Source organism: Setaria italica, chromosome I (assembly GCF_000263155.2).
Source record: "Setaria italica strain Yugu1 chromosome I, Setaria_italica_v2.0, whole genome shotgun sequence".
NCBI classification, from domain to species: Eukaryota; Viridiplantae; Streptophyta; class Magnoliopsida; order Poales; family Poaceae; genus Setaria; species Setaria italica.
The window spans coordinates 38,282,027-38,306,121 of record NC_028450.1 but is presented as its reverse complement, the minus strand read 5'-3'; the positions used below and the strand labels follow the sequence as shown (position 1 = coordinate 38,306,121).

General features: G+C 48.5%; 4 protein-coding genes across 4 annotated transcripts; 2 read left to right on the top strand and 2 right to left on the bottom strand.

Moving 5' to 3' along the window:
* The first annotated feature begins 7,173 nt into the window (after positions 1-7,173).
* On the top strand, positions 7,174-11,380 carry LOC101780037 (probable beta-D-xylosidase 7). Its single transcript, XM_004953888.2, has 5 exons — positions 7,174-7,638; positions 8,456-8,755; positions 8,852-9,021; positions 9,212-9,309; positions 9,834-11,380. The coding sequence occupies exons 1-5, from the start codon at positions 7,210-7,212 to the stop codon at positions 11,201-11,203; spliced, it is 2,367 nt and encodes a 788-aa protein (XP_004953945.1). The 5' UTR covers positions 7,174-7,209; the 3' UTR covers positions 11,204-11,380.
* A 1,965-nt stretch (positions 11,381-13,345) lies between these two features.
* LOC101779640 (random slug protein 5) lies at positions 13,346-17,191 on the top strand. Its single transcript, XM_004953887.4, has 6 exons — positions 13,346-13,505; positions 14,862-14,952; positions 15,141-15,317; positions 15,663-15,761; positions 15,872-16,114; positions 16,427-17,191. Exons 2-6 carry the CDS (start codon positions 14,881-14,883, stop codon positions 16,889-16,891), a joined length of 1,056 nt encoding a protein of 351 aa, XP_004953944.1. The 5' UTR covers positions 13,346-13,505; positions 14,862-14,880; the 3' UTR covers positions 16,892-17,191.
* Positions 17,192-17,367: 176 nt separating this feature from the next.
* LOC101778840 (type I inositol polyphosphate 5-phosphatase 5-like) lies at positions 17,368-20,208 on the bottom strand. The gene is made up of 10 exons (XM_004953885.2): positions 20,125-20,208; positions 19,935-20,019; positions 19,765-19,839; positions 19,586-19,673; positions 19,334-19,438; positions 18,590-19,187; positions 18,325-18,518; positions 18,104-18,212; positions 17,846-17,994; positions 17,368-17,741 (listed from the first exon to the last, which is right to left on the bottom strand). Exons 1-10 carry the CDS (start codon positions 20,206-20,208, stop codon positions 17,519-17,521), a joined length of 1,710 nt encoding a protein of 569 aa, XP_004953942.1. The 3' UTR covers positions 17,368-17,518.
* An 853-nt stretch (positions 20,209-21,061) lies between these two features.
* LOC101779248 (2,3-bisphosphoglycerate-dependent phosphoglycerate mutase) lies at positions 21,062-24,095 on the bottom strand. Its single transcript, XM_004953886.3, has 9 exons — positions 23,838-24,095; positions 23,263-23,491; positions 22,933-23,156; positions 22,705-22,823; positions 22,459-22,615; positions 22,091-22,192; positions 21,882-22,001; positions 21,483-21,537; positions 21,062-21,402 (listed from the first exon to the last, which is right to left on the bottom strand). The coding sequence occupies exons 2-8, from the start codon at positions 23,489-23,491 to the stop codon at positions 21,493-21,495; spliced, it is 996 nt and encodes a 331-aa protein (XP_004953943.1). The 5' UTR covers positions 23,838-24,095; the 3' UTR covers positions 21,062-21,402; positions 21,483-21,492.

The window sequence follows — 24,095 nt, the reverse complement described above, 5'->3', positions numbered from 1 at the left end:
TTGGTGCTGGGGAAAAAAATCACAAGACTGTCGTCGGTGCCTTGCTGCTGTCATATCCCTGCAAATGATGCCAATCATGGGAAATATCAAGTGTGATGGTCTTGCTGGACATTGATGGCGGCCACATCGTGCTGTCGTTCATCTGGGCCATGTCGGTGAACAGAGCATAGCACAGCGCAAGCTAAGCAACCATTTTCTCGGGGATGATTTTGCAATTGATATTCTCCTAAGATATCATTTGCGAGGACCATAGTGGTTAAAGCAAAGCACTGAGCTACCTATACGGTACACTAAATATTCATTAAAACTAGTCCACCAACCCGTGCTCCCGCACAGGTTAATGTTTTTAGAAGCTATTGTATTTGAAAATTATTTAGAAATTAAACTCCTAACTAATAATCAAAATTGTTTACCTACTGCGCTCTTATTTTTTCAATACTTCAACATAATACTTATATAGATATGTACCTAGATATGTACCCATCTTTGTCTAGTTGTGATTGTTTTTAATAATAATTACTCTATGCACTTTTTTTATCCATATTCATACTTTTTCCATTTTGTATCGCACCTCCAATCCTCCATACATTATGTTTAGCATACAAATCAATATTTTTCATCGATTCCTCACGTACATGTATAAATGGTCTAAATGGTGGGATTCATCATGTGTATTTACTTTAACTTAGTATTTTTATATTAACAATGACATAAATAGGTCATTTGAATCATATATTAATTTACTTTTGGACGTATGATGCACATGTTTACTTTATTAGGTTATTTTTAATAACGATGTACGTGGGTAACATAGATAAAATTTTAGAATGACATTTTAAGTTATGCTTTATAATAATTTATAATGATAAGTATTAGTAAATTGGATGAAAATTATGGGGTTACTTTAGATTATTTTTTATAATAGCTGAGCTCGGTAATTTAGATATAGGTTTAGAGCTTATTTTTTAATATTTTCACAATGATAGTGGTGGGTATTTTTTTAGAAAATATAATAGATCAATGGCTATGATTATTAGAGTTTACAAGATTGGTGTTTGATATTTTTAATTTTTATGATAATTTATCTCTTTTTTCTAGCTTGTCTCGTGGGAACTAATGGGGAGCCTCCAATGAAAAAAATGAGACTACATTACTAGAAAACTATTACCATAAGCTACCTCTCGTTTGTTAAATATTCGAATATAATACTTATATAGATGTTGTTGGCGCTAGAAATCAGCCGATGGAATCTCCAGCATCGGACACACGACCCGGGAGAATCTGCTTAACTCCTGTTCGGGTGATCGCCCTGGTGCGCTTCGCGAGGCGTGCCAGCCAATCTAACCTGTTGATTGGCAAGGAAAGAAATGTGTCAGATCCCAGAGGTTGCGATCGGCTAAGGTTCTGATCTCGAGAAAGCTTATCAGCGAATCGGCCGATTCGCTGTAATAAAGAAATCGGCTATAATGTAGCCGATTGCTGAGCAGCGTTAGTAAAGAAAACTGCTAGAATAATCTAAACAACGCTACAGTAACAATACTAGGAATAGAACTAAATCGGCTATGCAGAAAGCAATAGATTAAGTAATAAAGTATGAGAAAGCCGAAAGTTCCAATTCCTAGCTGGATAACTGGTGATAAAACTAGAACAACAGGCAAAACCTAGAATTCTAGTAAATATCGAGTAAACAAATCTAAACGAAACGACAACGATGCGCCCGAAGTTAAAGCTCAGATATTATTCGATAGACGGAACTTATAGAATCGGCTGGAGGTCAAGCTGATGCAGCCCCGCCAACCCGTACGAACTCGTGAAAAGAAGAAAAGTATTGGCGAAGTCGCCTGCTCGAAAGTAAGTACGAGGAAATAGTAGTTTGTTGTATTGATTTGATGATGATTACAGATCTATGAAGGTGGCTATTTATAGCCTGTTACAAACGATTTCTTAACCGACTAGAACTCTATCTCTAATTTTAAACGAAAACGAATATTTACAAGTATGATTCGTACTGGAGTCGATCATCATGCTCTCATGGGCTGACTCCCTCTTTATCTTCATAGTTCACTTTAAGCCCATACCAGCCCAATTGCTCCAGCCTCCCAATCGGCCGATTTCTACCAACTCCATTCGTGGAAACACTGCAACACCAATCGGCCGATCCTCAACTGTAGCACCAATCGGCCGATTTCCAATCGTGACCTCTATGTCTTGCCGCATCTCCTGATTTCTTTCTTTCTTGACGCCGATTCCACACGTGTCAAAATTTGGCGTCAACAGATGTATACTTAATATCTTCATCCAATTGTGATAGATTTTAGTTAGTAATTACTCTATAATACTTTCATCCACATTTATAATTTTTAACTTTTCACTTTACATCGCAGGTATGCACTTGAATTTGTTTAATGAATCCTAAGATTGATATACAATTTTAACATAGAAATCTATATTCACATCACTTTAGATCTTTATAAATGGTGACACACATCATACGTATAGACCTTAATTATTATATCGTATACCAATAGTGCAAAATATAGATGATTTAAAATCATATATTGATGTATATTTTTAATTAAGGTTATTTGATTCAAACATAGGATTACCTTATGTTATTTTTAATAATAGCATGCGTGGGTAATATAGATGCAAATTTAAGGGATTATTTTAAAAAGTTTTTTAAGTAATAGTGGTGGACAATTCAGTTGCAAATTAGGGGGTTATTTTAAATATCGTTTATAATGGCAAAAGTGGGTAATTTTGATGAAGATTAGGGGTTGCTTTAGTTTATTTTATATAATGGCATAGGTGGATAATTTATATATAGATTTGGGGGGTTACTTTAGGCTATTTTCATAATAGCATAGGTGGGTAATTTTTAGAGAACATAATTGATCCAATGGCTATGATAATTTGAATCTATCGATTGATGGTCGGATGTTTTGTTTTTTTATGAGAATTTCTAGGATTTCTCTCTTTTTCCAAAGTGTCCATCTAGGAATCCTAGATGGCTTCACCTAGAGACTTCAAAAGAGCCTCCAGAAGTACCGACACGCATAACAATCTCTCATTTTGAAACTCATCTGCATCAAAGCAAAACACGGAAAAGTCTTCCGAACCCAGCATAAGTAGTACCTTACGCGTGAAGCCTAAGCAACTCACCCCACATCATGTCTCACATTGAATGAGCAGATTAGTGATCAAAACGGCCCAACATACACTGGGGCAATGGAACATATCCCTCTGCCCTTTTGCGATGTGGCGCATTGACATCTCGCAACGAACTAGGCCATGCCAAGCCTACACGCTAGACGCTAGTACACGACGTTCGTCAGGACGTCAGCTAGCCAGTGGTGCGCTGTGGCGTCCGTGCCAAGTTATCCGTGCCACTGCAGCAAGAGATGGCCCAGCAACCGAATTGGCAAACAATCCTTTCGCCCAACACGCCGACTGGCCACTAAGCTCACACACTTCGCAGCATGTCGGAGCTGAACGCTACGACTACGAGTGTCATTGCGATCTTTGCAGTGTGCACTAGCTATATCACTAGCTCTCAAGTCCCAATCATGATCCTGCCATGATGCACGTCCACAAGCCAAGCAAGAGTGTTGTTTGCCAGGTCAACAACATTTTTTAGGGGAGATAGCCGGATAGTCGGTAGTAAAAGGAGGGAGAGATCTGCCTTTTTCCCGCGAGCATCGTGTTGGGAGGAGCATCACAGAATGGCAGAAAAACTAGTTTAAGCAACCCCGGCCTGCATCATGTTTTCATGTGTGCTTTTCTGTGGAATTTGGTTGGGGACACTGTCCCCAACATCCTCACCAAACCTTTTGACCCCAGGCCACATCCATATCCACATAATCTATTGCCAACTCACACCTGAATTCAAGGTGCTACCTTTTAGTAATTCATTTTCACGTAATCGTTATATTCTCTTGCTCAAATTTCAAGAATTTTCTTTAGCGGAACGCTCAATTTCAGTTACCTGCCAAACTAGTACACGAACACTGCAAAGCAGACAAAACTAAGAAGCCTCTTCGTCCATACAGATCTCACTTGATTTTGTGATCAGCTCCTACGAAACCGGGAGAGAGAGCTCGACACTCCTCCAAAAAAGCGGCAAAAACTTAATAATTCCCCCTTTGCGCTCTAAAGATCAGAATACCCCGAAAACGATATGCGCGACGACGACAGCAGCAGAGGCAATCCTGGACGGACGGACGGATCGGCCGGCGCCGAGTGCGCGTGCGTGCATGGCGATCGGCGATCGGCCTCTGCTAGCTGGAGGACCCGGTGTTTTCTCGGCGTCGTATGCCATCGATTAGCATGACGCATGCGGTAACATAAGGGCAGCCGCATGTGCCGCTGCTAGCTAGTTGGGGCTGGAGCTTGTCCTCATTTTTGGAGGACGTTGTGGATGCACAGTTTCTAGATCCACGAATAACCGGGCGTCTGGCAGTCTGGCACTAGTAGACGATGGACCAGACAAATGTAGAGTTCCCCCTTTACCTGTCAGCTCACCAGCAAAGTGTTTTGTAGGTATCCATGTACAGTGCAAAAATGTTGAGCGTGTTCCATAGCAAATTACAAAGAACTTCATAAAGTTTGCTGAGAATTCACCATTCAGATCAAGGTCGTACCGAACTTGGGACGAAAGTGTTTAGTACACAGTCAACGGTAAATTCTGGCGACAATAGTGGAAGAGCGAAACCCTTGCCGTACCTAGGAGCTACGAATTGAAGGCCTTTGTGGTTTTGCCTCCAAATTGACAGTCTTCAGCCGGGACCTAATCTCCACCCAACTCGATCATTTGGCCTGCCGCGCCGCTCGTTGATTACTCTATTCATCGGCAGACAGACGAGTGATGGCAAGGAAAGTTCTGCGCCCACCTTAGCTTGTAGCCTATTTTTGTCCCCTCGCCGACACTGAAACTGGCAGCACTGAACTCTGATATGGGATCAGAACTGCCTAAGCTACCGTATCGTTTTCTATTAAGAAAAGAATGTGCAGAGCGAAAGAGAACTGCTCCCTGAACATCTGCAGCAAAACCAGCGGCAGAGTGCAGACATCAGAGACTCGTATTTGTCTGCGTCACTTTGTTTTACTAGTCCACTTGTTACACATTTTCTAAGCTCACACCCACCGATCGCCGTCAATTTCTGGGTTCCGTGTTGTTGCGGAAGTTGTCGCTCATCTCGACCGCTCTCCGGAAACAGGACTTGCTTTGAACGTTGAAGCTCTGAACTCTGAACGCACAACGCCAACCTGCCCGTTTCGCCAGGCCTGGGAACCATTGCTATCGTTTACCAAGTTCCACCAGTCCGCCTGCGCTCTGATAGTCTGATGGTCCTCGCCGTCAGTTTGAACAAGCATGGCAGCCTGATCTTGCAGCGGCTTCCTGTTTGCCGGTGCCATCTCGAGCCACATCTTTCGTGTTGACCTGTGCGGCACTGGTGATCGAAGCGGAGATGACTCCGTGATCTGAGCAAGTGCATGAACCGCTGCAGCGAGCTCTCACCGACCGATCACAGATCGCGTCGCGTCAAAGTACTGTGTCGCCATCTGACATTTGTTGCCATGGATCGACTGGACTCATCAGTCATCACTCATGTGGCCGTGGATAAGCAATGGGCCACCGATCGCGACAGTACAGATCTCTCGTCTCTATTACAGGATACAGGGGTGGCGAACTGGCGATGTGAGCACGAGTTTTCGTGCACACGTCAGATACAGTGCTTTTTTCTGCGACTGAATTTGGGCGCCATGTGCAGATGAATCATCAAACATTGGATCAATCCGACCGTACTGGCCTGTCTTGTGCAGCCTGCCTTTGACCGGCGAAGCATCAGCACAGTACTACAGCAGCATCTCTTCGCCCAAGTCCTCGCGACGGCGACGCCACCGGTGAAATTCTGCCGCAGAGGAAACGCCATACGTGTGAAACCCATCGCCGCGTAGATGCGTTGCATTTTGAGGCTGCTGGAGTGCTGGTCCGATCTGTTGCGTTACGCTCGGTGCAGAGTCCGGGCCTCCGGGGGTCCAAGCACTCGGAAACCGAACATGGCGGGAGCCGCACGGCCGCCGCCCCCGGCGCCACCGGCATCACGGCGCGGAGCACGCGTCGCCGCGGGGTCTCCCCACTCCCAGGCATAGCTTGTCACGGGCGCTAGCCCGGCCAAACGAGACCCGGGCCGCTGGAAGACAGCCAGGCACGCATACGGCGAACTGTACCATCTGTTGATGGTGGGTGAAATTACGCCGTTGCCCCATGAGTGGTGGCGACCACGAGTCCACGACGCGGCGCGCGTGGAGGAACAAAGCTTTTTCGCAGATCTGAATCGCGCAACTCTCCGTGGGGAGTGGATCGATGGTGCTCTTGTTTCTCCAGTTCGGCAACTTGCTTCGCTTTCGGAAATGGCTTGGGTTTTTAGCTGCTTGTCGTGTAAGGAAAGGGTGATTCCAATTCTATCGATGCATGGACTAGTATACGATGAACTGCTATTCCCGCTGATGGATGATTAACCCATGCGATCCTTTGAAGATGTCGTGACTCGTGACAGAGCAGTGAAGAATGAAATCTGCCTGGTCACATGGAGATACCAAATCTCCCTCCACGGTAAGTTTGGAACTCTAGCATATCTGCATTCGCTTCATTGCACTAACTAAAGACATCAACATTGATCTTTCAGATAATTACAGAAGAGCAAGTATAATAAGGGGCTGCAAGCTGGCTGAATGCTGATGTGGAGGAGAGAGAAGAGGTGAGAGAGGAGAAGCGGGCTATAAGCTTACAGCCGACTTGGGCACAGGAACCAAGAAACTTTGTGAGAATGACTTGTGGGCCATGTATTAATGGTAAAGAGCTAACCATTGTACGAGTAGGCTAGGAAAAGGCTGAGAGAAACCTTACAGCCCCGCTTGCTAGCTGCGTTATTAAACTTGCTCGAATAAAAATCCGATCAGCCACAGATTTTCAAGCACGGCTGCATGCCAATGATATCTCAGTTGCATTGATGGCAGAGAAATGGGCAAAATCGTCAACACACATGGACAGTGACCTGCACTCTCAGTACACATCGCAGTAGGCAGTAGCAGCCCACAGTCCGTCAGTCCCCGTGCACCGCGTCGCGCCCTCCGCTGGCCTGGAGCTTCATATATACCCCTGCCAAGGCTAGCTCACTTGGCGCCGTGACACACGCACACGCAGCCATGGGAAGCCGCGCGCGCTCCTCCCTCCACGTCGCCGCGCTGGCGCTGCTCCTCCTGCAGCTGCTGGCGCTGGCGCCGCCGCCGCACGCCGCCGTCGCCGCGGCGTCGGAGCCGCCCTACACCTGCGGCGCCGGTGCGCCGCCCAACATCCCGTTCTGCGACAGGTCGCTGCCGATCGAGCGGCGCGTGGCCGACCTCGTGGCGCGGATGACGGTGGAGGAGAAGATCTCGCAGCTCGGGGACGAGTCCCCGGCCGTCCCCAGGCTCGGCGTGCCGGCGTACAAGTGGTGGTCGGAGGCGCTGCACGGCGTGTCCGACCACGGCCGCGGCGTCCACCTCAGCGGCCCGCTCCGCGCCGCCACCAGCTTCCCGCAGGTCATCCTCACCGCCGCGAGCTTCAACCCGCACCTCTGGTACCGCATCGGCCAGGTAACCATTCCTCTGCTCCCGCTCCGTTCGATCGTAAACGCGCAGGGCATGCGCGACCTGCCGTCGTTTTCTCGTGTGCTCTGTGTTGGTGTTCGACGGACAAGCGAACGTGTCTGTTTCCCGACGAAGTTTAATGATCAGTTCAGTGGCTAATGATCACGCACCCAGAGGGGTCATACTATAAATTTCTTATAATACTAAAATGTAAGGTGCTCTAGCGTGTAGAGCATGAGAAATGATGGTGGCAAGGTCACTAGAGCAGGGCGCTTTCTGTTTGTAACAAACTGTAAAGAAACGCCGCGTGTTCTTCCACCTAATTTCACCAACCGGTGTGTATCATCAACTTTGGAAATTGGAACGCATACACGTACGAACGCGTTAGGTGCATGCAGCTTTACAGCTCCTCTGTTTTGGTCAAAAGTGCTGAAGGCGATTCAAACTCGTCCAAGGAATTCACAACGAACGTAGGGCTGCTACTGCTAGTCGTTTCTGAATTCATCTTCTTTTACACGTTGAAAGAAATGTACTGCTTACTCCGTATCAAAATACTATTCGTTTTGATTTTTCTAAAAAAACTAAATAATATATCTAGGTGCATGTTAAAAACTATGCAAAAACTAAAATTTGGGACGGAGGGAGCAGTAGTCATTGAACTTCAAGCAACAGACAACCAAAGAACAAGCTGAATTTTTTGCTTTTCCTTGAGAGACATTCGAGCATTAGAATTGGCCCCTGCTAAATGTGCAAAATTCCAGAGCAGAGCAGAGACTGATGCTGTTGTTCACGCGGCGGCGGCGGCGCCCGGCGTGCATTGCAGGTGATCGGCGTGGAGGCGAGGGCGGTGTACAACAACGGTCAGGCGGAGGGTCTCACCTTCTGGGCGCCCAACATCAACGTGTTCCGGGACCCGCGGTGGGGCCGGGGCCAGGAGACCCCCGGCGAGGACCCGACGATGACCGGCAAGTACGCCGCCGTCTTCGTCCGCGGCGTGCAGGGCTACGCCATCGCCGGCCCCGTCAACTCCACCGACCTCGAGGCCTCCGCCTGCTGCAAGCACTTCACCGCCTACGACCTCGAGAACTGGAAGGGCGTCACCCGATACGTCTTCGACGCCCAGGTGGGCGCCGCCGATGATCCGAACGGTTCAGCAGGTCTCTTTGGCCAGGCGGTCTGAGACACTGAAACAAAATGCAAAACCTTTCTCTCTTTTCAGGTGACGGTGCAGGATCTTGAGGACACGTACAACCCCCCGTTCAAGAGCTGCGTCGAAGACGGCCATGCCAGCGGCATCATGTGCTCCTACAACCGCGTCAATGGCGTGCCGACGTGCGCCGATTACAACCTCCTCTCCAAGACCGCCAGGCAGAACTGGGGATTTTACGGGTGAGCATTGGTCTGCTGCGAGATTTGTCGGAAAGGGACCATGAGGGTGACAGATTATCCTCTTCCGGCAATCTTCAGAGCTTATCATGGAGATCCTGAAATGTTTTGCTCAAGTTTCCATTTCCCTTGGCATAGATGGCTGGATGGGAAGGTTTGCTGATGCTTGCACGTTTTTACGTGTCTTGATCAGGTACATCACTTCGGACTGCGACGCTGTATCGATCATCCATGACGCGCAAGGGTATGCCAAGACGGCAGAAGATGCAGTTGCAGATGTCCTCAAGGCTGGTATGAGTTCACTACAAATCACAATGCACGAGTACACTACATTAAGATGGATTAGTCCACAATATAACACATCTCACATGGAACTCTTGGGCAATTTTGGACATGGCAACAGAAACAGAAAAGGCACAATTTTAGGACAGTGAAACGAGAGATAGGTTACGTTAGGTCGCTGAACTAAAGCTGATTTGGCTCCACCACCTGCTATCACACCTTTCTGTTTTGCTGATCTGAGAAACCCAATCCGCTAGAAATAATTGATATCATGACGAATATCGTGATGTCATAAGATTCCAGGTGTCACCAAAAGAGACCACATCAGCATGTAAGTAATCCTGCTAGCTAGTCTTAGACGACTGAAATCAACAGTGACTCTGAAAATGAGGTCCAAATCAACACAAACCAATAATGCTGTTGGCCTGTAGTCCGAATTGCTTCCAACGAAATTCCATAAATGCCATGCACAGAAATATTCAGAAACGTGTTTCTGACCTTTTTCGCAATAACCCGATCGTGAAAACTTTCAGGGATGGACGTGAACTGTGGCAGCTACGTGCAGCAGCACGGCGCCTCTGCACTCCAGCAGGGGAAGATCACCGAGCAGGACATCGACCGAGCCCTGCACAACCTGTTCGCCGTCAGGATGCGTCTGGGGCTCTTCAACGGCGACCCCAGGCGCAACCGGTACGGCGACATCGGGCCGGACCAGGTCTGCACGCAGGAGCACCAGAACCTGGCCCTGGAGGCGGCGCAGGACGGCATCGTCCTCCTCAAGAACGACGCCGGCGCGCTCCCGCTGTCCAAGTCCAAGGTCACCTCGCTCGGCGTCATCGGGTTCAATGCCAACAACGCCGAGAGGCTGCTCGGCAACTACTTCGGCCCGCCCTGCGTCACGGTGACGCCGCTCCAGGTGCTGCAGGGGTACGTGAAGGACACGAGGTTCGCCGCCGGCTGCAACGCCGCCGCCTGCAACGTGACGGCGATCCCCGAGGCCGTCCAGGTGGCGAGCTCGGTGGACTCCGTCGTCCTGTTCATGGGTCTCGACCAGGACCAGGAGAGGGAGGAGATCGACCGGCTGGACCTGACGCTACCCGGACAGCAGCAGAGCCTCATCGAGAGCGTCGCGAACGCGGCCAATAAGCCGGTGATCTTGGTGCTGCTGTGCGGTGGCCCGGTGGACGTGAGCTTCGCCAAGACCAACCCCAAGATCGGCGCCATCCTTTGGGCTGGCTACCCCGGCGAGGCCGGCGGCATGGCCATTGCCCAAGTCCTCTTCGGAGAGCACAACCCAGGTGGAAGGCTACCGGTGACGTGGTACCCACAGGATTTCACGAAGGTTCCCATGACGGACATGCGGATGCGCGCCGACCCGGCGACGGGGTACCCCGGCCGGACGTACCGGTTCTACCGCGGCCCGACCGTGTTCGACTTTGGCTACGGCCTGAGCTACTCCAAGTACTCCCACCGCTTCGTCGCCAGCGGCACGAAGCCTCCTTCCATGAGCGACATCGCCGGCCTGAAGGCGCTGGAGACGACGAGCGCGGCCGGCGCGGCGATGTACGACGTGGAGGCGATGGGGTCGGAGGCGTGCGAGCGGCTCAAGTTCCCGGCGGTGGTGCGGGTGCAGAACCACGGGCCCATGGACGGGAAGCACCCGGTACTGGTGTTCCTGCGGTGGCCCAACGCGACGGACGACGGCAGCGGCAGGCCGGCCCGGCAGCTGATCGGGTTCCGGACCCTGCACCTGAGGGCGATGCAGACGGCCCACGTGGAGTTCGAGGTGAGCCCCTGCAAGCACTTCAGCAGGGCGAGCGAGGACGGCAGGAAGGTGATCGACCAGGGGTCCCACATCGTCATGGTCGGCGAGGATGAGTTCGAGATGAGCTTCATGGCGTGATCGAATTAGTACATTCCGATGAGTGTCAAAAAAAAATTGTATTCCGATGCTCTCTAACTTATTCCAAGCAGAGAAGGGTAATTTAGCAAGATTACGGCATTGCTAGTGCCAGATTGTTCATCGACAAATCAGTCTGCCACGTACCTCACACCTAGGAGTTGTTCTTGTCCCATGTCCCATCTGATTGAACTACGGATAGTAACACAACGCATAAATCAAAAGGCTACTGCCGTGAACTGCCCATCAGACTTCGAGTTCTCGACTCGGTACTCGACTCGGTACTGGTGCTCGTATTTTTCTAAATTTATTTCAAGATTTAACTCCGCGCTATTCTTTCAGTGGTAGGTAACGTGCCCGCCTGTGGTGACTTTATCAATCTTGAGAATTGCCGGCTCATAAGGGTAGGGCTGCGTGTGTGTTTGTAAGGGTGAGTGTGCATACGTGTTTGTGAGCCTATGCAGTACTTTGTGATTCGGAAAAAAAAAGTTGCTGCCAAGAGATGCAGACGTCCACCGCATTTTCTTTCCTTTTTTGATATAAAGATCCACCACGTGTGTTGACAGCGGCCTATAAACAGTAGGGTACGGGCCGGGGCATATCCTTCACCAGATTCGGCTGCTGCAAAGTTGCGCCAAACAATTTGTCACCGGACGTCCGGACCGATTGATTTTTGTTCCGCGGAACGCATCGCTACCGCAACAACCGCACAAGTGCGCGCAGCGGCACGTAGAAATCTCGCTCGGCGCGCGGTGGGCAGCCGACTCGGCCGGCCGGTGGGCGGGCGCGGCGCGCGGGGGCGGCCGAATCGGCGTAGGAGAGAGAGAGACGCTGATCGCTGTTGGTTGGCGAGGACGGGCGGCGGCGAGTGCTCGCGGTTTACTACTAGTGAAAAAACGGGGTCGTCTTGGCCTCTTGGGGCCTGGGGGCCTTGGACTCTAGTACTCGGGACGACCAAGGAGAGAGGAGGCCGTTCTCCACTTTTCAGGCGTGGGCTGCGGGTCCGCGCCATACCCATACGGGGGAGTCCATGCGTGCCGACCGTGTCGTGGCGGACATGCCGGCGCAGCAGAGTCAGAGGGGACTCGCGCGACGAGCTCTACCATTGCCAACGCTAGTGGGAAGTGTGTGTGTGGCAGTGGCACTTCAAGCAGCGCCTGCCTTCTAGAAACATCAGGCCCTGTCTGTTGACAAGGGTGTGTGTGTGCTGTCAAAGGGATTCAGGCCACCCGGAACAATCAACAAAGCAAGTCCGTTGACTAGCCAATCCAGGGAACAAAAACCTCAACGCAAAAGGCAAATGTCTCTACCACTCTCATCATCATCATCATCACTACCAGTACCGGATCGATCGAGAGCGAAAGCATCACATAATCCACACCAACAGTTAGGTCGCAGGACAAGATTCTTCCACGAAAAGGACCCAGCAAGCATGGACATCTCCTCCACAATAGCAACAATGAAAATACCAATCCTCATTTATTAGCTCACACCATGCCTAACCAAGAAGACTAAGCTCTTTAGCTCACACCATGCCTAACCAAGAAGACTAAGCTCTTGTTCAGTTCACCTCCAACTCCCAACTTTATCACTATGAAAAAAGAAGATTTCCTATCACATCAAACTTGCGGTACATGCATGGAGTACTAAATGTAGACGAAATTAAAAACTAATTGTACAATTTTGTTGTACTTTGCGAGACAAATTTTTGAACCTAATTAGTCAATGTTTGGACAATAATTCACAAATACAAACGAAACGCTACAGTGTGCTACAGTGCTGGTACATTAATTTTGACACTTCAAATTTTAGCAACTAAACAAGGCCCTAATAAATCAGCACAGGATCACAGCATCATCCGCAACCCGATCTGATCCAGGAAAGGGAAAAACAAAAACTATTCCACGCCGGGCACATGTCCTGATCACAGATCACAGCAACACCAACGAACCCACCAGCAGAGCACAGCTCAGCAGCCGCCCGGCGAGTCGCGACGATCCATCCCAATAAATTTTCCATTTCCCACCCCACGTCCGTCGTGGGCCCGCCACGGCCGTCCAAATACTCCACGTGAGGGGCCTCCAACCGACAGGTGCCGTCCGATGCGATCGACCCTCTCTTGATCTCTTCCTCCTCCTCGCATATATTTTTCCCCCACCCGTCATCGCTTCTTCCCAAGCAAGGAGGAGCCGAGGAAGAGGAGGAGGAGGAGGGGGACGGGCGGCTCCTACCCGCCTCGCGTGCTCCGCGGCCCGCGCATCCTGCCTCGCCGCCTTCCTCGCCCCCGGAGCCGCGGCTCGCCGAGGTGAGCGCCGAGAGCTCGCCCTCTACCCGCTGCTCTTCTGCTGCTTCAGCTCTGCGAGGGCGATTTTGCCTCGTTGCGAGCGTGCTTCCTTGAGACGGCGTACGATTGCTTGTCCTTTATTCGGGCGTACTGCATTTGTTTGGTGACTGCGCGAGGAAGGGAGGGCTCGGGTTCGTGTGATGTGTGAGGAGGCTTTGGGTGGTTTGGTGCGTTTGGCTGTTGGCTTCGAGGCAATCGGGGGTTGGGTCTCGCTCTCGCCTGCGGTCTTGCTGCGTCGGTTTGGGGTTTGCGGGAGGATCTCTGCGCCATTTGGTGGAGTTGCAGGATTCCTTGCTTCTCGCAGCGGGGCTCTCCGTTGCGCGTAGTGGCGGGGCTGAGGAGCGCCGAGCGCCGAGTGGGTTTTGCTGCTCTGGGCTCTGTTCGTTTGCTGCGAATGGGAAGTAGTAGATTGCATGTTTCTCGGGGGAATTTGGGTGATTCCTGATGATAGGGTTGTGGACTTGTGGTTAGGATTTGAGAATGTGTGTTCACTTGGTGTTCTGAAGTTTTGCTTACCGGTCTTTGGCTGCCCGTTTCCTTAACGGGCGATGGAAAGTTGGGATTCCTTTTTGGGTCCTGCCATTTCTCGTGCTTGAACCTGGTCGGGGGAACTGGATGGCATTGATATCGTAGATTGGAACTTTGGAAGGCACCATCTCGTGTTGGTTCATGCTATCAATGTTGCATCATGATGTCTATTCAGATTGCTGTATTTTTTCTTGTGACTTCGTTGGCAGTAGTGTTTTATTGTACTACTACAGTATCACTAGGACCATTAGCATACATGTATAAGACAGAAATGTACTCTCTGTTGCTGTTGGTCTATTAATACAAAGAATGTGGTTAAACGTATACGGGAGTAGGTATTTATGCACACAACTGTGGTAATGCTCCATAATCCATATAGATTTATGCGTAGACACATTTTAACATATCAACTGCTAGTTTCTCATTGTCTGTGCAAGGCAAAAACCAGTACCTGTTACTGTGTGGCCTCAGTGAAGTTTTCTAGTTTACCTCTAAATATGTTCTGCTACAGCATGGGCCCTGTGAAGTTTTTTAGTTTGCTTCTGTAAATATGATATGATATCTTTATCGGCAAATACAAACTGTTTGTGCTTTTGTTTTTGAGCTGTCCTTGATTCCATGAGTTTGGTGTGGTGTTGAAATGCCAGCATAACCACGAAACTGTAAACTGCTAATGGTGTCAACTTTCGCACTTGTGTTTCTGCTTCCTCACATGATCAGATATAGTTATTCTTCTTTATGTCACTTATGTTGAAGTTCTTACAAGACCTTTTGATTCAATTTTTGTAGGGAATAGCGAAAAGGCGCTATGAGTTCAGCGAGTGGTGTGACCAATGGTCATGGGAAAGAAGCAGCATTATATGAGGAGCAGAAGTCCAAGGTAATTCCATGATGGGTGGACAGTCTATTTTTCTTGTTTGGTTCTAAATGGAAGAGCTCCGGATATAATGAAGTCAAACTTTTTTCCCTTTTCCTGTTAGGCACTCAAATAGCACATTGTTCCCATTACCTTTATATTGAACTTATAAAATGTGTATTCTTTCTCATTTTTGTGTTCTTGCATGTCAGATCGGTAAAGTTAAAACTGAACTAGGACAGCTATCTGGAAAATCAGCTCTATATTGCTCAGACGCTTCAATTGCAAGGTACCTGATAGCAAGGAACTGGGACGTGAGGAAGGCCACAAAAATGCTGAAGAAAACCTTGAAATGGCGTTTAGAGTATAAGCCAGATGAGATCCGCTGGGTGAGCTTTTTCTCATTTAAATTGCTTTAAAGGGAAGTTATAATTCATGAATCCACATGGTACAAGTGATTATGCTTACTACACCATGGAGCTTCTAGCATGCTTTGTGAAACTTTTGATGCATTATGACATCTGGTTTGCTGGATTATCATCTGATAGAAAAGCTTTTTCTCATTTAAATTGCTTCAAAGGAAAGTTATAATTCATGAATCCACATGGTACAAGTGATTATGCTTATGCCACCGTGGAGCTTCTAGCATGCTTTGTGAAACTTTTGATGCATTATGACATCTGGTTTGCTGGATTATCATCTATAGAAAGTCTTATTTGAATTTTATTATGTAGGATGATATATCTGATGAAGCTGTGACTGGAAAAATTTACCGAGCTGATTACTTTGACAAGAGTGGGCGGAGTATCCTTGTCATGAGACCTGGATGCCAGGTTTGATAATGCTCCTCTCCCTGTTTTCCACTTATCGAATCCGTACCTGTAGTTTATATCATATTATGCTGTCTAACTCAGTCATTCTGAATTGTAATTTTGTTTTTCAGAATACCAAGGATGCCAAAGGGCAAGTCAAGTACTTGGTGTACTGTATGGAGAATGCAATTCTAAATCTGCCACATGGTCAGGATCAGATGGTTTGGCTCATTGATTTTGCTGGCTTCAACTTAGGTAACCTGTCAATTAATGTGACAAAGTTGACGGCAGATGTCCTTCAAGGTCATTATCCTGAAAGATTGGGTGTGGCAATTCTTTACAATGCCCCAAAGTTTTTTGAGCCTTTCTGGAAGGTATGTCTCTACAAGCTTTGAGCTTATTATTTCATCAGAAACATTGGATGACATGCCCAAATATATCATGTCCTGACCAATTGCATGCACCTCTCTGCATAGACTCCAGTAAAAGATTGCTGTCACGTGTTTGAATTTTCTTCTTGATATTGAAGCAAGGATTATTCGTTTACTTAATTATTATGTTGTCTTTATATTGTTGCTGTACATAAGTATCAGTTTCATAAAAATGTAAAAAGGAAGTTAGATACCTGATGTTACTTACAGTTGTCATGATATATTTCAAGAACTAAAGTCTAGATCTGAATGTAGATGGCAAGCCCCATTCTTGAGAGGAAGACCAGAAACAAGGTCAAATTTGTATACTCAGATAGGCCTGACACCATGAAGATCATTGAAGATCTTTTCAACATGGATGAGTTAGAATGTGCTTTTGGTGGCAAGAATCCAGCTACTTTCAATATAAATGATTATGCCGTGAGGATGAGAGAAGATGACAAGAAGATGCCATCATTCTGGAGTCCTGAGAATTCAGCTCTTGCTTCCGAGCCATATCTGATGAGCAACCAAAAGCCCCAAGAAAGCAGCTCCTCGGGTGTGAAGGCTGAAGAGACTGAACCTGAAAAGAGGGAAGAAACAGATACTGCACCTGAAAAGAGGGCAGAATCGGATACCGAATCTGAAAAGGAGGAAGAAACACAGACTGAATCAAGCACAGTTGAGCAGAAAAGCTTGCCGGGAGAAGATACTGCTCCAGCAGATAAAAGTGGCCTTTAATCTGATCTGTGAGTATCACCATGAAACGTAAATGGTAAATGTTGATAGGAGCTCTACAACAGTGTGTTCTCATTAATAGATGAACATCAAAGGCGATGAGAAACTCTTTTAACACATGGCAGGATCGTTATGCCTGACTTGTTTTGTAGTCAGCGTCACTCTGTTTCTTTCATCCCTCACTATCCCACTCCATTTTTCTGCCCTCGTGATTTTATTTGAAGAACCCTGTTGTGGCAGAATGAGATCCAACAGACGGTAAAGAACTAATACAATATTTTGTTACCCTCAGTTTCATCGTAAGATTGCTGTTTCAGTTTATTCATTTTCCCCACTTGCGTTGAGTTTATGCTATGCCAGCGTGTTTTCTGAATCTTAAGTACTGGCTGGCTGGCATCTTCTGCACCTGATAGCAAGACCGCAAGCACTTTCCACTGGCAGCTGTGGGGTGAAAAACCATCGTTCATTTGTATTTCTGGTCAGTAACCACCATTTGCTTTCAGTTAGTATGCCACTTGGTACAACCGTACAAGGCAAGTGCCAGGCTTGAAAAAATTCAGCCTTTTCAATACAAACATTTCTGACCTTTGTAAGCTATTATAGACAACACTACCGTCACAAGCCAAAATTTCAAAAGTCATCATAGAAGCTGTGTCTCTTGGGTATCGCGGGGGACTCGCAATGGATCCTGGCGTCCAGAGTTGAGTAACCCTTTCTGATCTTGCTCCCACTATCTACATCGGCTTCGATCACAAACACGCTGCAGACGGGCCTGTGATCAGAGAGCCTGAACTCGCCTCTGATGTACTGCAGCTGCTCGATCCCCTGGCCGTGCCACAGTATCCGGTCGCACCTGCATCAACATGGAACATTCAGAAATCCCAGCGTTCTTCTCATGAAGCGTCAGGACTTTGGCATGCCTGAATCTTCAGACAAAATGCTGTACTTGTTCTGTACCATGCCGGCGTTCGTCGTTTCTTCTTCGATTTCGCGGTTTCCCACACGTATGAATCTGAGTTCTGCCTGTACTTGTATGTCGGCGCGAAGTAGATCTTGCCCTCCTTCCACCCCTTGAACACTCTCCCCGCTTGTCTCTCGAGCGCGAGCTGTTCAGGAACACATTGTCAGCAGGTTTTCTGAAACCATGCGGTTTTACTGCGTTCCTTCCTACTGTTGCATATCAGAAATTTTGGTTGGTCGTACTCCAGTTCATACCTGGTCTTTCTCCAGTAAAGTGTTCCAGTCATTGTCCTCTAGCAGCATCTTCGTCTCCTCGTAGCTCATCGAGACCCGGTAATTCAGATCGCCAAGCCATATGATCCGGCTGCATCGCATGAACATCAGCTCACCATTGTTATAAGCTCCAGCCGTGTAGACTACTGCTGCAATGTTCATCATCAGTGAGATAGTGAGTGATTAGTGGGTGCTTGGCTTACTCGTGGTCGATGATCCTCTCAGGGATCCGCTGGCCCGGCACCTTGCAGATGCGCGGGAACTGCGCGCTCTTGAGGATCTCGGCGACGTCGGAGTTCCTCCTCACCTCGTCCCCCTCCTTCTCGCCGGACGCCAGGTGGCAGCACACGAAGCAGATGCTCGTGTGGTGCAGCGTCATGCTCATCGCGATGCATCCCTGAAACCGCCATGACTTCAGCATCATCAGGCTAGAAAAGCTTTGGGCGTGCACACGAGAAAGACGCCGACCTTGTTCCCGAGGCGGCCCATGATTCCCCGGCCGACGCAGTCCACCCGGAGGTGGCCGACGTACTGCACGAGCTCCCGCCGGACCCACACCGACAGGAAGATGCCGACCATCTGCTTCCTCGCGACGAGGCAGTAATTCATCGCGCCGCCGCCGCCATGCCTCTGGTCGCCGCCCTCGCCGTCGTCGTCGCCGGCGGCGGCGGCGGCCTCGACGCGGTAGAGGAACTCGCGCATCTCCCGCGCCCGGCGCTGCATGGTGGACGGGTCGGACATGCAGGTGCACGTCTTCACCAGCGCGTTGTCGACGCGGTAGCTCTTGTTGAACGCCTTGAAGGACGGCTTCGGGGGGAAGAGCAGGCCGCCGCTGGAGGACTTGGGGATGGCGTTGGCCGGGTCGCGGGCGCTCGGCCGGGTGCTCTGGGTCTGGGAGGAGGAGGAGGTAGACGCCGGCGGCGAGAGCTCGTCGCCGGAGGACTGGCCTTCCTGGGCCGGCGGCCTGTTGAGGGCCTGGTAGATGAGGCCCAGCCACTTGGCCGCCGGCTCGTTGTCCTCCGCGACCAGCACGTTGCCCGCGTTCAGAGGGACGATCTCCTGAAACCTTTGCGAAAATCCGAAGATTTAATTCAACTATTCAAGGATATATGCTGATCATATTTTCTGAATAGCAACACAACGCGAAGAACTGAGAGAGGGAGAACGATGCAGGTTGCGTAAAGATGGGAACGAAATGGGAAAAATCTGTACCCCAAGACGTATATGTCAGGCAATCCTTCAATCTGCAGGAATTCTTCGAGGTTAACGCTGCTGTCAGGAGGCTTCCCTCCCACATTCCATGTGCCTACAAACACCCTGCAAGATCGTCAAATACGGCCCAATTTCATCGCTAGATAAAAGCAATGCTCAGAAACGATCAGCACGATCCGCCAGCATCAAGTTTCAGCTCTTCAGAATCAGCGGAATTAGCATCAAGCTTGCAATGACAAAAGTTGTTGTTACCGGTATTCCCGGGTGTCGACATTGGGTCCCCTGGGGGAACTCAGGCAGCTCAGGCTCAGGTTCTCGATCCGCGTCGTGCAATGCCGATCTGAAAGCAAAGAGCAGCTCAGCGAGTCTGATTGCAGCTTCAGCATCGTCACCTCGTATGAATATGATCATCTGGGTTTGGATTGCCATACCTGAGAAGCTCTTGCGGACAGCAGCAGGCGACGCCTCCAGGAGCTCCATCGAGTCGCCGCTTCTCCCCTCGAAATCTGCAGAGACACAACGCAAGACCATGGATCATCAATCCACCGCCATACGCCGACCGGGCGGGATCGGCGGCGAGAATCCGCCGGCACGCACTCACCGAAGACAATGTCCCGCTCCCGCCGCGAGAACAGCCTCTTCTCCACGCTCCTCCCTTTCTTGCGGAAGAGGCCCGACATGAAGGACTGGGCAAAGCGAAACCAAGCCACATTGTTAGCAAAGACGACGCTCGGAATGAAACCTCACCGGCCGCGCGGCGGCGCAGGGGAATGGAAATCGGCGCGGCTCACCTTCTTCTTCTTGCCATTCTTGACGAGGAACTCGTCGACGGAGGCCGGCTTGGGGATGTCGCGGGGCGCGTTGTGATTTGACATGCAGCTGGCGGTGAAAGGCGCGGCACGGCAGGACCCTCATCCGGGAGGCGGTTGTTTCCTCTGGCTTTCTTCTTTTCCCCGGCAAAGGCAGAGGGAAACGAGGAGTGGTGGGGGGTGGTAAATGCGGGGGGGTCAAAACGGGTGGCGGCGAGGGAATTGTGTTGTGGTGCCTTCAAATGGAAATGGCAAAGGATGCCAAGGATCTAGGGGGCCTTGCTGGTTGCTGCTGCTGCAGCTTCCCCCTTGATGCTACCTAGTATCACAAGAAAACTTGTTACTGTTGCTTGGATTTAGCAAACTGGGAGTCTCTCTCCATTCTCTGCCACACCACCTAGGATGCTCCCTCTCGCCGTGCCTGTGTATTGCTGGGTTCAATGATGGTAATGTCTAGAGTGTGATACTATGATGGGTGTTAGCTACGTATAGTAAGCATTGTTGGAGTGATGGACTGCAAGATGCGTGCTGGAGGTTAGCAGTGAACAATTAAAAAAAATGTACTTAACAGAAGGACAATTTCCAGGATTAAAAGAAGCCAAACCAACGGCTCAGAAATAAGCAGTAACCACGATGGTTTGACTCTCGACCACAGATTTTATATCACCGACTTTTGCCGAGCTAGATGCCATCTGCGCGTTACTTTATGCGCCTCTGGATTTGTGCGAGGCTGAATCTGGAATTCTGGATCTTTCATGCCTTGTCAGCGGGTTCTTGTCCGCATACAAGGATAAACGATGTCACAGAGGCGCAGAGCAGAGCCTCAACAATGTTGCCGCCGTCGAAAAGGATCAGAATCGAATGTCTGGCAGGCCAAAACAATCAGATCACCCGCTGGGCAAGCCAAACCAAATTGATGAAATGAGGAACAGATATTTAACCACACCATTTCATTGCATAGTCCAATAGAAATTTTCACTGCAGCACCCACCGTTACAAATATTTCGATCCAATTATCGGGGAACACGAAAAGAGAATACAATGGTCATCGAAATTTATCCCCATTTGTATCTCTAGCTCACTAACTAAATTATCCCCAAATTCTGCAAGGATTTGCAAGGAACAAACGGGGCACTACAACTTCAGCTACTTGTAGAGATCTCAACGATTCCATATGCTGAACAGTATGAACTTATCTTCTTTAGGGATCAAAAGCATGTTCGACGGATGAGTGTCTTAGCGACTAGTAGAGAATGAAGCCTGCATGGATATAAAGAGTAAATGATTAGTTTTAACCACGTATCTCTTTGGATCTATACCAGAAAAGAACAAATAATTACCTGCAGATGGTTACTGAATCATGCCGTCAAGCTTCTGTCTGTACTGAGCCAAATTCTGCACCCAAAAATTTGAAGTTGAGATATAAATTAGAAGGCATTAAAAACCGGCACTATGAACCATTCATCCTAATCAAATACATATACTGGCAAATCTTAACAAACCAAGCAGTTTGAGCCGACTAGAGCCATTCACAATAAACAACAGAAATCAACGGAAATAATACCACTGGTTGTAAACAATCAAAATCATATGCAGATGGAGTTATCTGAACATGAAGTATTAAGACCTCAACTTTTGACAACTTATGCTCCTAAATATGCCAGTTTGTTTAGGAAAATGCGGATTGAATTAGAATGTTGTTGCGTCCAACAATTTCCAACTGGGAAACACATTCTTACCTTGGTATAAGCATAGACACCTGCTTCAGCAGGTCCTGCGGGACTTCCTCGCCTGATGAATTTTCCTTCCTTAAATATATACAGCATAGGAATGCCAGTAGACAGCTCAAGGCTAATAACCTGAGAAAAGAAGTGCCTTGTCAACAATCTCATCACAAGAACATCAATTGGTAAACAGTTTACAAAACAAATACTCTATATACAAATACCTCTTGAGAAGTCAACTTGTCCAAATGCATTATAATCGAACGAAGCGAATTTCCATGGGCAGCGATCATCACATGCTTTCCAGACACAAGTTGAGGTATAATCTACAGACAACAAACATACCTAGGTTACAGTGGAAAAAATAAATTGCAAACTGCAAATACAGCTGAATGCAGGCTTGTGTGTTTCATACTTTCATATTGTATTAGGCGATAGTGACAGAAACATATTAAGGATACATTGGTGGATACAGTTGCTGCCTAATCATAGTTTGGAAACCAAAGAAAGTAAAAGCAGACTTTGTATGCATACAAGCAGCATGTTGACACAGAAAGTTCCAGCTGAATCAAGTGTTTAATAATATACTTACTTGATCTTTGAAATAAGCAACAGCTCTCTCCGCACACATCTCAAGGCTCTCGCCATTTGGGGGAGGAATATCATAACTGCGACGCCATTCATGAACTTGTTCTTTGCCAAACCGGTCAGCAGTTTCTTGCTTGTTAAGACCTTGCAGTTCACCATACCTTAAATGACAAGGGAAAGTTCCATGTGATGATCAAAGCAAAAGGTACACCATATCGAATAATCATCATAGAGCAAAGTGAACCCTTACATTCGCTCATTTAACTGCCAGGCTGTTATGACTGGAATGGACTGCTTCTTTGTCTCTTCACTGTATATCTGACTCCACCTGTGAGCTTGTTCACTCTCATTGTGGACAATGATTGGAACCTAAATGGTGAGTGCTATATGTCATAACCCCTTAAGTTGATTAACTGCAAATGTGAACATACTTAACATGGAGACAGTACTGGAAATCTGAATAGGGAATGTATAGAACCTTCTTACGGCGGTGCTGCATCATGGCAAGCATAGCAGTCATCTGAGCACGAATTAGTGACGAAGTGTATATTACATCAACTGGGATATTGCATATCCTTTTACCCGCCTCAATTGCCTCCTCCACACCCTTAGGGGTCAGCGGAACATCGACACATCCAGTAAACAGGTTCTTCTCATTCCACAACGATTCGCCATGCCGAATCAGTATGAGTGCACTTTCACCTACAAACGCGTGAACAGAAATCTTATAGCATCAGCAAAACAGTGATTGGTAGAACAATTTCGCCACCACTACATTCTTAAATACCAGTGAACTCAATAAACTTACTTGACTTTTTTGGTGTTATGCCGCTTTTAGGGCTCCCTGGCAGCTGAACTGGCTCGACCACTGAAGATTGGGTGTTTGAAGCACAAACTAAACCCAAATTGCGGGCATTGGGACAGCGGCACCCTACTGAAACAGAATGCACATGACAAGTTCTCTTCTCAAGACCGAAGCTGCTGTTCGACCACCATTTGATGGATGAAAGCGCGTGCTGAGATGTGGAAGCAGCCATCTGTCCCCAATACACACTAGAGTTAGCTGATTTCTTACATAGCCAGTTAATGCCCCATTTGAATGCAGGAATTTTGGAAGGAGCAGTGTAATTACTAAAACTTGATTATCCTAAGATTGATAAGTATTGAGATAGTCCCAGCATCCCACAGATCAAATGAAATATATATACATACAAAAGAAAGGGCCATATGAATGACCCACTGAAACAGCTGCAGCCTGCAGCAGGAGAAAAATAACGGCAACCGAATCCGGACTACCAAGAATACCAATTAGCATTACCCATTACGTCTACAGGACCTAACAAAGCAACGCGCTGAATAGGGGGAATCGCGAGGATCACATACATGGGGAACCAAGGATGCTGAACCCTCGGAGCGGGAACTCGACCGGGAACCTCGCCTTATAGGTCCAGCTGGCCGGCCACCAGGAAGTCGGCGGAAGCGATCCCCGCCTCCTCGGCGAGATCTGCAGCGGCGGCGCCGGCGGCGGGTCGCGGAGATCGGCGGGGAGCGGCGGCGGCGAAACCGAGGGGACAAGGGGGCGAAAACGATCTCGTTGTCTGCTGGCTCTCGTGTGGGTCGTGCTCCCGAGTTCTGGTGCGG

Bases quoted from the DNA above. Each gene is read 5' to 3' on its own strand.
- LOC101780037 (XM_004953888.2), top strand. From the start codon at position 7,210: ATGGGAAGCCGCGCGCGCTCCTCCCTCCACGTCGCCGCGCTGGCGCTG. The intron at 9,022-9,211 runs GTGAGCATTGGT...TGTCTTGATCAG, and splicing joins CAGAACTGGGGATTTTACGG to GTACATCACTTCGGACTGCG. The intron at 9,310-9,833 runs GTATGAGTTCAC...GAAAACTTTCAG, and splicing joins TGCAGATGTCCTCAAGGCTG to GGATGGACGTGAACTGTGGC.
- LOC101779640 (XM_004953887.4), top strand. From the start codon at position 14,881: ATGAGTTCAGCGAGTGGTGTGACCAATGGTCATGGGAAAGAAGCAGCA. The intron at 15,762-15,871 runs GTTTGATAATGC...TTTGTTTTTCAG, and splicing joins TCATGAGACCTGGATGCCAG to AATACCAAGGATGCCAAAGG. The intron at 16,115-16,426 runs GTATGTCTCTAC...ATCTGAATGTAG, and splicing joins TTTTTGAGCCTTTCTGGAAG to ATGGCAAGCCCCATTCTTGA.
- LOC101778840 (XM_004953885.2), bottom strand. From the start codon at position 20,208: ATGTCAAATCACAACGCGCCCCGCGACATCCCCAAGCCGGCCTCCGTC. The intron at 20,020-20,124 runs GTGAGCCGCGCC...CGCTTTGCCCAG, and splicing joins AGAATGGCAAGAAGAAGAAG to TCCTTCATGTCGGGCCTCTT. The intron at 19,439-19,585 runs GTAACAACAACT...ACGATCTTGCAG, and splicing joins GTCGACACCCGGGAATACCG to GGTGTTTGTAGGCACATGGA.
- LOC101779248 (XM_004953886.3), bottom strand. From the start codon at position 23,491: ATGGCTGCTTCCACATCTCAGCACGCGCTTTCATCCATCAAATGGTGG. The intron at 23,157-23,262 runs GTAAGTTTATTG...ACGCGTTTGTAG, and splicing joins CATAACACCAAAAAAGTCAA to GTGAAAGTGCACTCATACTG. The intron at 22,824-22,932 runs GTTCTATACATT...CTCACCATTTAG, and splicing joins TGCAGCACCGCCGTAAGAAG to GTTCCAATCATTGTCCACAA.